The sequence below is a fragment of the Eschrichtius robustus genome, chromosome 9, assembly GCF_028021215.1.
Source record: "Eschrichtius robustus isolate mEscRob2 chromosome 9, mEscRob2.pri, whole genome shotgun sequence".
Classification (NCBI taxonomy): Eukaryota; Metazoa; Chordata; class Mammalia; order Artiodactyla; family Eschrichtiidae; genus Eschrichtius; species Eschrichtius robustus.
The window spans coordinates 124,785,952-124,799,451 of record NC_090832.1 but is presented as its reverse complement, the minus strand read 5'-3'; the positions used below and the strand labels follow the sequence as shown (position 1 = coordinate 124,799,451).

General features: G+C 35.1%; 1 protein-coding gene across 2 annotated transcripts in view; it reads left to right on the top strand.

The window, feature by feature from the left end:
* The window catches only part of IBTK (inhibitor of Bruton tyrosine kinase), a 102,435-nt gene that overhangs the window by 73,260 nt on the left and 15,675 nt on the right, over positions 1-13,500 (top strand). For both annotated transcript variants that reach the window (XM_068551673.1, XM_068551672.1), the window contains exon 26: positions 7,755-7,904. In XM_068551673.1, the coding sequence (XP_068407774.1) occupies positions 7,755-7,904 (150 nt within the window). The remainder of the gene's footprint in view (positions 1-7,754; positions 7,905-13,500) is intronic.

Below are 13,500 nucleotides of genomic sequence, written 5' to 3'. Positions count from 1 at the left end.
TGATAAATCTGTAAAGAACATTTCCCTTCTATGATTTAAGATTTTACATAGGGTAAATGATTTTTAAATGTGGACACAGTAGTAGAGTATAGTGATCTTAATATAGATCTTATAGTGATCTCTTGGGTTCTGGAGTGAGCCTTGCTTGAGCTTGGAATTGTGAATCTGTTACCTGGTAGCAGTGTGAATTCAGATAAGTTATTTAATCTTTCTCTGTCAGATCAGTTATTTAATCTTTTTCTGTCTCCTTGTTCATAAATAGGGCTAAACACAGTACCTATTTCACAGGGGTATTGTGAAGAGTACACTGAGTTAAACACATTTAGCCTAGCACCTTCAGTGTTGTATAATCAAATGTATAAATGTTCACCATTATTACATACTAAATAAATTGTAACTTAATCTGTAGTATGTTCACATGATTGATTTCTTTAACATGTATTAAGTTATTGGTTAGTTTTTTTCCTTAGAAAAATTATATGTGAGGTAGTTTGTATTGATTTAATTATTGAGTAGATAAAAATTTGGTAAAAGTTTTTAGCCGATTTTGTTATGAATAGATGCTTAACTCATATGCTAACAAAACAGTGTGAATCACCATTATGTTCCTCCCATCTGTGTCATCTTTGGCTCTTTACAAGGAGTATTGTTTTCATTTCTTATTGAAGCCAGTGATAGACTAGATGGCCAGGCATGAGTTTTGTGATCATTAAGAACTGGGTTTGGATCCCAGTTCTGCCTTATCTCTGGTCATCTTAGGATCATTCAGATCCCTCAACTTTGGTTGTACTCTTCTTTTAAACTTAGGTAGTGATGAAAATACTTACCTTTAAGGATTGTTATTGTAAGGGTTAAATGAGATGATGCATGTAAAAGTGTTTTGGTGGTTAGGTCAGAATCAGGTACAGATGAGTTATTCAGACAAGATACAGGATTTTAGAAGGCCTTGCTAATTTTTTATGGGGAACCCCAAATAGTTTATGAATTTAATCTGGGCGTGGATTTTATGGTTTCTTCAAAGTATGAATTTAACTTCTTGGGGAATTAACTGGTTAGCATTTGTGTTCACTTTGTTTTCTGAGTAAATAAAATAGAAGAAATTAATATTAGACTAGGAAATTGCTTATGTTGTTATTCATAATTTTGACTTATTAAGGATTTCTGAAAATGATGCTAAGGTTACAGTGTAATTCTAGTATACAAAATAATAGCTAAAGGTTACATTTCTGAATCAGTTTTTCGAAGTTAGACTTTAGGAAGGAAAGATGATATGCCTATGAACTGACTATATTTCTTCATGTCAGAATTTCTGTGTTCTCATTGTCTTCTTTTTCTCTTAAAATAAGTTAGTTTTGTTAAATGCTGTGAAAATTGTGGATAGTAACAGACTTAACATAGCATTTCTATGTATCAGGTACTGTTTAAGTAAGTATTTTACCATAAGTTAACATTTGATCCTCATAACAACCATTATAAGGAAGGAGATGGTGTCAGTATCTCCATGTTACTGATGAGGAAACTGAAGCTCAGAGGTTAGTATCTCCCCAAGGTCAAAGCTGGTATGTGACAGAGCCAAGATTTGAACCTACAACAGTTAGCTGCAGAGCCTGTGTGCCTGACCCTGACTACTACCCTGCAAATCCTTTTTACATTTTTGATTGCAGTAAAACATTGATTGTTGAATAAAAAGATTCTCATACCATAGCAATCTGAGCATGAAATCTTTGGAAGCTAAATTAATCTGTAAAGGTGATTTTTAATTTGTATACTGTTTTTTGGTAGATATTCTAAAGTGCATTCCACTCAACTAATTCTCAAAGTACTACACCTATACTGGGTGTGATTAGTTTTGTGTATTTTTGATTATTTAGATCAACTTAATTTTTATTTCCTCTATGTTCTCCATGTAAAATTAGATTTAAATTTTAAATTTTTTTTGAAAATGTATTTATTCCTTATTTTAGTACAGGAAACAAACCTATTTAATATAGCAACACGAAAACTATGTATTACATGAAACAGATTCCCTATTGAATAAGCACATTTAATGTATTCACTGGAAGTTTGTTCAGAAAACAATTATAAATCTATTAATTGAATTTTCTTTTAAATATTTTCAATTTCTATGACCATCTGAGCTGCACACTGCTTGCTGCACTGTGATCTAACATTGTTAGTTTTATCAGCTTTATTTTTTTTAATCAGTCATCAATTTTATACACATCAGTGTATACATGTCAATCCCAATCGCCCAATTCAGGACACCACCATCCCCACCCCACCACAGTTTTCCCCCCTTGGTGTCCATACGTTTGTTCTCTACATCTGTGTCTCAACTTCTGCCCTGTAAACTGGTTCATCTGTACCATTTTTCTGGGTTCCACATACATGCATTAATATACGATATTTGTTTTTCTCTTTCTGACTTACCTCACTCTGTATGACAGTCTCTAGATCCAGCCATGTCTCAACAAATGACTCAATTTCGTTACTTTTTTATGGCTGAGTAATATTCCATTGTATATATGTACCACAACTTCTTTATCCATTCGTCTGTTGATGGGCATTTAGGTTGCTTCCATGACCTGGCTATTGTAAATAGTGCTGCAATGAACATTGGGGTGCATGTATCTTTTTGAATTATGGTTTTCCCCGGACATATGGCCAGGAATGGGATTGCTGGGTCATATGGTAATTCTATTTTTAGTTTTTTAAGGAACCTCCATACTGTTCTCCATAGTGTCTGTATCAACTTACATTTCCACCAACAATGCAAGAGGGTTCCCTTTTCTCCACACCCTCTCCAGCATTTATTGTTTGTAGATTTTCTGATGATGCCCATTCTAACTGGTGTGAGGTGATACCTCATTGTAGTTTTGATTTGCATTTCTCTAATAATTAGTGATGTTGAGCATCTTTTCACGTGCTTCTTGGCCATCTGTATGTCTTCTTTGGAGAAATGTCTATTTAGGTCTTCTGCCCATTTTTGGATTGGGTTGTTTGTTTCTTTAATATTGAGCTGAATGAGCTGTTTATATATTTTGGAGATTAATCCTTTGTCCATTGATTTGTTTGCAAATATTTTCTCCCATTTTGAGGGTTGTCTTTTCGTCTTGTTTATGGTTTCCTTTGCTGTGCAAAAGCTTTGAAGTTTCATTAGGTCCCATTTGTTTATTTTTGTTTTTATTTCCATTGCTCTAGGAGGTGGATCAAAAAAGATGTTGCTGTGATTTATGTCAAAGAGTGTTCTTCCTATGTTTTCCTCTAAGAGTTTTATAGTGTCCGGTAGGAGTGCAGTTATCTTAAGTGTAGGTTGTTGTATTTTCACAAACTGAACACATCTTGTGCAACCAGCACTCAAATCAAGAAGTAACACTACCAGCATCTCAGAAGTCCCCTCCCCCAACCCACCATCCTGACTTCTACTTCCATAGAGTAATCTCTCCCTTTTTAATACACACACACACACACACACAGAATCATTATTGTTTTTAGCTTCTTTTGCTCATTATATTTATGAAATTCATTCATATTTTGATGAGTACTGTCTAATATTCCATTGTGTAAATATACCACAATTTATTTTACTCATTCAGTTCTTGCTGGCATTTTAGTAGCTTTGTTGTTTTACTGTTGTTAGGGTTAGTGCTGCTGTAGATATTCTAGTTCACGTCTTCGTTGAACATATTTGCATTTCTGTTGGGTATATAACTAGGAATAAAATTACCGGGTTGTAGGATATGTATATGTTCATTTTTAGTAGATACCACTAAACACTCTCACTAGTGGTATGTGAGTTGACCTTTTTCCACTTCCTTTCCATAAAAAATTGTTTTAGTCATTCAGAAGGAGTACAGTAGATTTCATTGTGTATTCCGTTTTTTTGAAATAACTTTACCGAGGTATAACTTACATACAGTAAAATGCACTAATTTCAAGTGTATAGTGGGAGTTTTGACAGATGTATCACCTGTGTAATCACCACTCCAATTAAGAAAAGTATTTCCACCATCCCACTACCTTTTCTCAACCAACCCCCACCCTCTACCCATGCCCCCGGCTACCACTGATGAAATTTCTATCAATCACTACAGCTTAGTTTTGGCTGTTCTGGAGCTGCTTATAAATGGCATGTAAGTACAGTATGCTCTCTCTTGTGTCTGGCTTCCTTCATTCAACATAAAGGTTTGGAGCTTCATCCATGTTGTTGCAGGTGTCAATAATCTCTTCCTTTCTTATGGTTGAGAAATACCGAGTTTATTTTTATGAAAAAAGTTATGTGCAAGTCTTATGTTATTATTTCTCTTGAGTAAATGCTTAGGATTGGAATTGCTGGTTCGTATGTTAAGTGAATGTTTGACTTCCTAGGAAAAGTACCAAACAGTTTTCCAAAATGGTCATGCCATTGGACATTCCTACTAGTAGTGTGTAAGAGTTCCCATTATTCCACATCCTTTCCAACACTTTGTATATTTAATCTTTTTAATTTTAGGTCTTCTCGTAGGTGTGGTTTATTTTATATTTCTTGGGGGCTTATTGGCTATTTTCATATCTCTGAAATGTCTTTTCAGATCTTTTGCCTTTTATTGGGCTATTTTGTTAATCTAGAATTCTGAGAGTCTATATTCTGGAAATAAGGACGTTTTTGGATGTGTTTTGTGGATATTATCTCCCAGTCTGTATTTTGGTTTTTCATTTCGTAATAACATTGTCTTTGGAGGAGCAGAAGTTTTTAATTTTGGTAAAACCCATTACATCCATTTTTTTTTTGGTTTTCATTGAAAGTTAGGGCTTTTTATATCTTTGACTACTCTGTTACAAAAATTTTTTGTTTTGATCTAGATGTTTCCTAAATTTAGCTTTTGTGATTGGGTTTGTGATTTTCTTTTTATATGTGGGTAAGGTAGAGATCAAGGTTTTTGTTTATTCTTTTTTTTCTCATACAGATATCTAGTTGTTGCAGCACAATTTGTTGAAAAGATTGTTCTTGCTCCATTTTATTACTTGGCACTTTTGCTGGAAGTCAGTTGACCATGATGTGTGTGTGGGTCTAATTCTGGACTCTACTCAGTTCCGTTTGACCTATATGTATGTGCATTTGATGATAGCTTTTATAAGTGTTGAAATCAGATAGTATAATTTCTCTGATTTTGTTCTTTTTATTCAAAATTATTTTTTCTATTTTTAGTTTTGACCATGTTTAAATACATCTTACATTTGGCTTGTCAAAAAAAAAAAAAAAGCCTACTGGGATTTCTTGGGTGTTGCTTTGAATCTGTAGATGAATTGAAGAGTATTGACAGGTTATCAGTATTGGGTCATTGAGTCCCCTAAGAAAGAACATGGTATCCTTTAGATTCTCTTTAAAATCTCTCAGGAGTCTTTTATAGTTTTAAGTATATGTATCATGTCCAGCCACGTTTTGTTAATTGTATCCCTAAGTATTTAATTTTTTTGATGCATCCATTGACTGGATCATAGAACTTTTCTGTAGGATTTTTCTCCTTTATCCTGTTAATGTGATGAATTATACTGATTGATTTTTTTTTTGAGTGTTAGAACAACCTTGCATTAAATAAAGCCCAATTGGTCATTGTTTATTACCTTTTTAGTAAATTGCTGAGCATTATTACCATTATCCCAGAAAATTTTCTTCAAAAAGTTCTCTTTTTATCTTTGCCCCCCTCTCACCCCAGTGTCAACCATCGTTGTGGTTTTTCTTTTTTGACTATAGTTGAGTTTTGCCTGTTCTAGAAGTTAATGTAATTAGAATGAAACATAATATACTTTTGTGTCTGGTTTCTTTCACTCAGCATGTTTTTCAGATTTATTTGGATTGTGTATACCAATAGTTTATTCCTTTTTATTACTCAGTAGTATTCCAAGGTATGAATATACCACAATTTGTGTTTACTCCTGTCAATGGACACCTGGACTCTTTCCAGTTTTTGGCTCTTAAGAATAAAGCTACTCTGACCATTCTTGTTTAGTGCTTTTTGTAGACATATATTTTAACTTCTCTTGGGTAAACACTAGGGAGTAGAATTGCTGGATTTTACAGAAAATGCATGTTTACTTTTTTAAAAAAACTGCCAGATCTTTTCCACAGCATTTGTATCATTTTATCCTCCCAGCAAAATTTATGAGACTGTTGGCTGTTTCACATCCTTGCCAGCATTTGGTATTGTCAATTAATTTTACCTGTTTGGGTGGGCATGTAGTAGTTTCTCCTTGTGGTTTTAATTTGTGTTTCCCTGATGAGTAATGAGCACACTTTTTCACGTGCTTATTGACCAATTAACATCTCTTCCTCTGTGAAGTGTCTATTCAGAGCCTTTCTGCATGCCTTTTGAAATTGCCTTGTCTTTTTTTTTGGCTGCATTTGGTCTTCATTGCTGTGTGTGGTCTTTCTCTAGTTATGGTGAGCAGGGGCTACTCTTTGTTGCTGTGCGTGGGCTTCTCATTGCAGTGGCTTCTGTTGTTGTGGAGCACAGCCTCTAGGTGCGTGGGCTTCAGTAGTTGCAGCACACAGGCTCAGTAGTTGCAGCACACCTTCCCTAGAGCACGCGGGCTTCAGTAGTTGTGGTGCGTGGGCTCAGTAGTTGCGGCGTGCGGGCTCTAGTGCGCACAGGCTTCAGTGTTGTGGCGAGCAGGCTCAGAGTTGTGGCTCACGGGCTCCAGAGCGCAGGCTCAGTAGTTGTGGCGCACGGGCTTAGTTGCTCTGAGGCACGTGGGATCTGCCCAGACCAGGGCTTGAACCCATGTCCCCTGCGTTGGCAGGTGGATTCTTAACCACTGCACCACCAGGGAAGTCCTTAGGATTTCTTTTTAGAGTCTGGGTAGAAGTCCTTTGCCAGATGTATGTTTTACAAATATTTTCTCTGTTTTCTTAACGATATGTTTTCTTAACGATATCTTCTGATGAACAGAAGTTTTTAATTTGGTTAAGTCCAATTTATCATTTCTTGATTTGATGGTTATTGCTGTTTATGTCCTAAGAAACCTTTGCTTACCACAGAGTTAGTTATGAAGATAGTCTTCTGTTTTCTTCCAGGATATTTAGCTTTTATGTTAGTTCTATATTTCATCTTGAAATAATTTTGGGGTATGGTGTGAAATAAAGGTCAAGGTTTTTTTTCCTTCTATAAACCATTTGTTTATTATAGAAAACATTCTTCCCACTGGGTTGCTTTGGCAGTTCTTTTATTGAAAGTAAAATGACTATCTACATGAGGGTCTATTACTGGGTTCTCTAATCTGTTCCATTGATCAGTTAATCCTTAATACCACACTGTGTTGATTACTGTAACTTGTTTTATCTTCTTCCAGTTTTGTATCTCTCTTTTTTACGATGACTTTGGCTAATCTAGGTTTTTGTATTTCCATATAAATTATAGAATCACTTTGTTAATTTCTACAATAAAAAACTGGTGGGATTAATTCAATTTTTAAAAGAGGTATAGGTCTATACAGATTTTCTTATTAATTTATTCTGACCATATTTTTTGTTGTTACCTGAGGCATAGTTATAATAGCTGTTTTTACTTCACCATCTGGGTTATCACCAGTGTTGGTCTCCATTTATTGTTTTTTCCACACAGTTTTGATTAGTCTACAATTGACAGCAAGAATCCAACATCACATTGAAAACTGTAATTATATCATTGTAAAATTTTTGGTATACTCTCCATTATCACCTTGTCACTTCCAGCAAAAATGAGTGTTTTTACATGATCTCTATTGTTTTTTTACAGGGCATCTTCTCTACATTCAGTTTCATCCAAGTCATTCTGGGATTTCTTACTAGAAGAAAAAAAATCTATTACTGGCCAAAGCTCCGGAGATCATGTCAAAAAACTTTGTTTTAAAGGAATTGAAAGTTCCCAGGCTGCAAAAGTTGTAAGGTAATAATCATTTTCCTACCTTAAAATGTGCTATGGTGGTTCTATATCCTGAAATAATCTTTAAAAATTTATGAGGTAGATTTTTATACATTCTTTTACATTCAAAATTAACGTATTTTTTTAAAGATATATTTCGGTATAATTGGCTTGCAGTAAATTGTATATATTTAAAGTATTCGATTTGAAGTTTGGCATACGTATACCCTCGTGCAACCATCATCACCAGCTATTCAAGTCAGTGCATAGATCCATCATTCTCAGAAGTTTCTTCATGCCCCTCTGCAGTCCTTCCTTCTCCGTCCTGTCTCCTTGCAGCTACTAATCTGTTTCTGTTACTATAGACTAGCTCTGATATTCTATAGTTTTATATCAATAGAATCATTTATTAGCATGTGCTTTTATAAAAATCTTTCTTTTACTTAGCATACATTTTGAGATTCATCCAAGTTGTTAAGTGTATCAGTAGTTCATTCCATTTTATTGCTGAGTAGTATATTTCTTTGTTTGGCTATGAACCCACCTGTTTATTTGTATCTGTTGAGCGACTTGGGTATTTCCAGCTTTTTCTCTAGCTATTTTTGATACTGATTTTAAAATACATTGGAGTTTAACAAAGATGTTTCATATTATAAATGCCTACATGAACCATGAAAATCTAAACATAGTTTCACCATGATCTGTAAATTCTCTTAATTATTATTCAAAAGGGAACCAAACATTCTTGGGGCATCAGATAGTTTTTTCTTCCAACATTGGCCTATGTTTCAAGTTGGTTAACTAAGTGGAGTTTTTTTTCCCTATTTCTGCTAATATGACATCTCCCAAATAATACACTCCCTAGAGTGTTTTAGGGAGTGTTTAATTACAAAAATGTGATTAAAAATGTTAGTTGTGACCAGATTAATAATTTTGTTTTTCATAATGATAATTTTTCACTGTCAAACCTCTTTTTTTCCTCCCTAAACCCTTTTTTAAAATCAAATATCATGTCCAATTATTTTATCAAACAGGTAATATAAACTTCTCTGATTGAAGTGAGGAGAGGGGTCTGGTCTGGGAATCAAACTAGTTTAACCTCACCTTACCTACCTGTCCTGTAAGCAGCTCCTGAGGAACTGTCAGAGTCTTCCAAGAACATTGGAAACTGTTGGTTTAGATGAACTGTTTAAACATAGTTTTTTTGATTTTGTGACTGGCTTTCCTATGTACATTTACAACCAAAGTTCTTGAGCCACTTAACTTACAGTACAGAAAATGAGAGAGAGATTAACCTGAAGAAGTCATCTGGTCTATCTCCCTAACTTTTCAAATACTTTTTAGCAGTGTAATGCTATTTTAAAATAAAAATCTTAAATGGAACCGTAACATACAAAACAGATAGATAAACCATTTTACATAATGTTTACTTACGATGAAGTGAGAATATTAAGGCTCTTTTGATAGGCTCATAAATACAAATTGGGTGCAATGTAAGATGCTGTCTTAATGTTGACAGATATTTATTAGCTGCTCTGTATCAGGCATTACACTAGGTACCAGAGTTACAGTGGTGAACTGTAACATAGCCCCTGCTCATGTAGAACTTAGTCCAAAAGAGAAGAGCAACCTTATTACAGAAATGATTAATTAAAAGAGTACAAGGCATTATGAAGAGGACGTTTATCAGCCTCAACATTCAATCTGTTTCTCATTTTGTCTTGTCTAGTATTTATTTCAATTAGGATTTTCTTAATAATGATGAAAACAAATCAACTTCTTGGCATTCCATGTCCAAACTACATTTGAGTGCTACTTGTACACATACACACACTTATACATATATATTTCATAAATGTAGCATTACATATGTATACACATCTCATGAGGTTTTTCTATTCAGACAAATTTTCAATTAGAAAAAAAATTTTTTAATTGGTTATCATTCTCTGTAATGACCCTACATCTATTATATTTTTTAAAAAATGAATAGTCTTCTGATAGAAGAAAAAACGTAAGTTATATGGTAAGTTATATGAGTGTTGTCCTGTAGACCATACTTTTAAATAGAAAGACATAACTTCTTTATTTTTCCTACTTCAAGACACACAAATCTGCCTCTATTTGTATTCATCTTATCTTCCTTTCTTGTTTTACAGTAGAAGAGTTATCCTTCCCATCTAAGGCTAGGATTTATACCTGTACCTTGTATCTTAACCCCTTCCCACTTCTGAGGGCTTCAACTATTAATTATCCCTCTCTTTTTCTTACGGATGTTCAGTGTTTTCCTTTTAAGTAGATTTTTTCCCGTCTGGTTTTGAATATGCGCAGGTCTCTCACATGTGGAATGGGTGGGGTAATCTATCCCTCACTCATCCCCCACACGTTTTCCAGCAGTTGTCCTATTGTTACCAATTTCCTGTTTCCTTCACAGCCAGATTTCTCAAAAGAGCTGTCAGCACCCGCTCACTTCTCAATCCATTCTGGCTTCCAATCCCATTACTAAACTGAAACAGTTCAGGCTAATAAGTTCAGCAGTGACCTCCATATTGCCAACGACTCGTCGTACTTGAAGTTCACTTACAGGCCGTCTTCTCATTTCACTTACATTCTTTCTATGCTGATATTTCCTGAGCTCCTATGTTGAGTTATCAGCTGTACCCTAAAGACTCAACGTTAAACTGCCTGTCCACCGCTGCCATCTGAGCTTCACACTTCATTCTCCGTCTGCCTTCTTGGTATCGCCATCCTATTTGGATGTTCAGAAATACCTTCAACTTTATGTCCAAAACCAAACTTAATGTTTTCCTCATAGCCTTATCATAAAACCAAAATCAAACAAAAACACAGACAAAACATAAAACCAGTTTATTCTTCTTGATTTCTCTTCCTCGGTAAATGTCATTTGCAAGTCTTCGGCATGTCCATCTTCTTCAGCAATTTCCATTCTTCCAGCAGGACATCACAGTTTTATTTCTTAAATATTTCTCAGATCTATGTATTAAACCTCATCTCCACTGCCATCACCCTCATTCAGACTACTTTGATCTTTCACCTGGGCCATCTGAGTAAGCCTCCTAACTGGTCTTGCCATAGCCTTTCTTTCTTCTCTAAAATATACTGAGCTAGTGTGTGAGGTGGTTTTTCTTTTTCTTTTTTTTTTTTTTTTTTTTTTTGATTTTTAACAGCTTTATTGATATGTAACTCATATACCATACAATTTACCCATGTAAGGCATACAATTCAATGTGGGTTTTTTGGGGGGAGTGGAGCATATTACATTACCAATTTAAAAAAATTGTGGTAAAATATATGTAACATAAAATTTGCCATTTTAACTGTTTTTAAGTGTACAATTCAGTGGCATTAGTTACATTCACAATGTAGTACCGGCATCACCACTAGCTGTTTACAAAATTTTTATACCACTCCAAACAGGAATTCTATAACCACAAAGCAATAACTTTCTGTTACTCATCCCACCCTTCAGCCCCTGCTAACTGCTAATCTTAACTTTTTGTCTCCATGAATTTACCTACTGTAGGTACTTCATACAAGTGGAATCATGTTATATTTGTTCTTTTGTGTCTCGCTTATTTCATTTTGCATAATGCTTTCAAGGTTCATCCATGTTGTAGCATGTATCGGAACTTCATTCTTTGTCATGGCTGAATAGTATTCCATTTTCTGTATATACCACCTTCTGTTTATCCATTCATTTTTTTTTTAAACATCTTTATTGAAGTGTGTGTTAGCTTCTGCTTTATAACAAAGTGAATCAGTTATACATACACAATATGTTCCCATTTCTCTTCCCTCTTGCATCTCCCTCCCTCCCACCCTCCCCATCCCACCCCTCTAGGTGGTCACAAAGCACTGAGCTGATCTCCCTGTGCTATGCGGCTGCTTCCCACTAGTTATCTATTTTACATTTGGTAGTGTATATATGTCCATGACACTCTCTTACCCTGTCACATCTCACCCCACCCCCTCCCCATATCCTCAAGTCCATTCTCTAGTGGGTCTGTGTCTTTATTCCCGTCTTGCCACTAGGTTCTTCATGGCCTTTTTTTTTTTTTTTTTTCCCTTAGATTCCGTATATATGTGTTAGCATACTGTATTTGTTTTTCTCTTTCTGACTTACTTCACTCTGTATGACAGACTCTAACTCCATCCACCTCATTACAAATACCTCCATTTCATTTCTTTTTATGGCTGAGTAATATTCCATTGTATATATGTGCCACATCTTCTTTATCCATTCATCTGTCGATGGACATTTAGGTTGCTTCCATGTCCTGGCTATTGTAAATAGAGCTGCAATGAACATTTTGGTACATGACTCTTTTTGAACTATGGTTTTCTCAGGGTATATGCCCAGTAGTGGGATTGCTGGGTCGTATGGTAGTTCTATTTGTAGTTTTTTAAGGAACCTCCATGCTGTTCTCCATAGTGGCTGTATCAGTTTACATTCCCACCAACAGTGCAAGAGGGTTCCCTTTCCTCCACACCCTCTCCAGCATTTATTGTCTCTAGATTTTTTGATGATGGCCATTCTGACTGGTGTGAGATGATATCTCATTGTAGTTTTGATTTGCATTTCTCTAATGATTAATGATGTTGAGCATTCTTTCATGTGTCTGTAGGCCATCTGTATATCTTCTTTGGAGAAATGTCTGTTTAGGTCTTCTGCCCATTTTTGGATTGGGTTGTTTGTTTTTTTGTTATTGAGCTGCATGAGCTGCTTGTAAATCTTGGAGATTAATCCTTTGTCAGTTGCTTCATTTGCAAATATCTTCTCCCATTCTGATGGTTGTCTTTTGGTTCTTGTTTATGGTTTCCTTTGCTGTGCAAAAGCTTTTAAGTTTCATTAGGTCCCATTTGTTTATTTGTGTTCTTATTTCCATTTCTCTGGGAGCTGGGTCAAAAAGAATCTTGCTGTGATGTATGTCATAGAGTGTTCTGCCTATGTTTTCCTCTAAGAGTTTGATGGTGTCTGGCCTTACATTTAGGTCTTTAATCCATTTTGAGTTTATTTTTGTGCATGGTGTCAGGGAGTGTTCTAATTTCATACTTTTACATGTATCTGTCCAATTTTCCCAGCACCACTTATTGAAGAGGCTGTCTTTTCTCCACTGTATATGCTTGCCTCCTTTATCAAAGATAAGGTGGCCATATGTGCGTGGGTTTATCTCTGGGCTTTCTATCCTGTTCCATTGATCTATATTTCTGGTTTTGTGCCAGTACCAAACTGTCTTGATTACTGTAGCTTTGTAATATAGTCTGAAGTCAGGGAGCATGATTCCCCCAATTGTGAAATTTTTTGTTCTAGTTCTGTGAAAAATGCCAGTGGTAGTTTGATAGGGATTGCATTGAATCTGTAGATTGCTTTGGGTAGTAGAGTCATTTTCACAATGTTGATTCTTCCAATCCAGGAACATGGTATATCTCTCCATCTATTTGTATCATCTTTAATTTCTTTCATCAGTGTCTTATAATTTTCTGCATACAGGTCTTTTGTCTCCTTAGGTAGGTTTATTCCTAGATATTTTATTCTTTTTGTTGCAATGGTAAACGGGAGTGTTTTCTTAATTTCACTTTCAGATTTTTCGTCATTAGT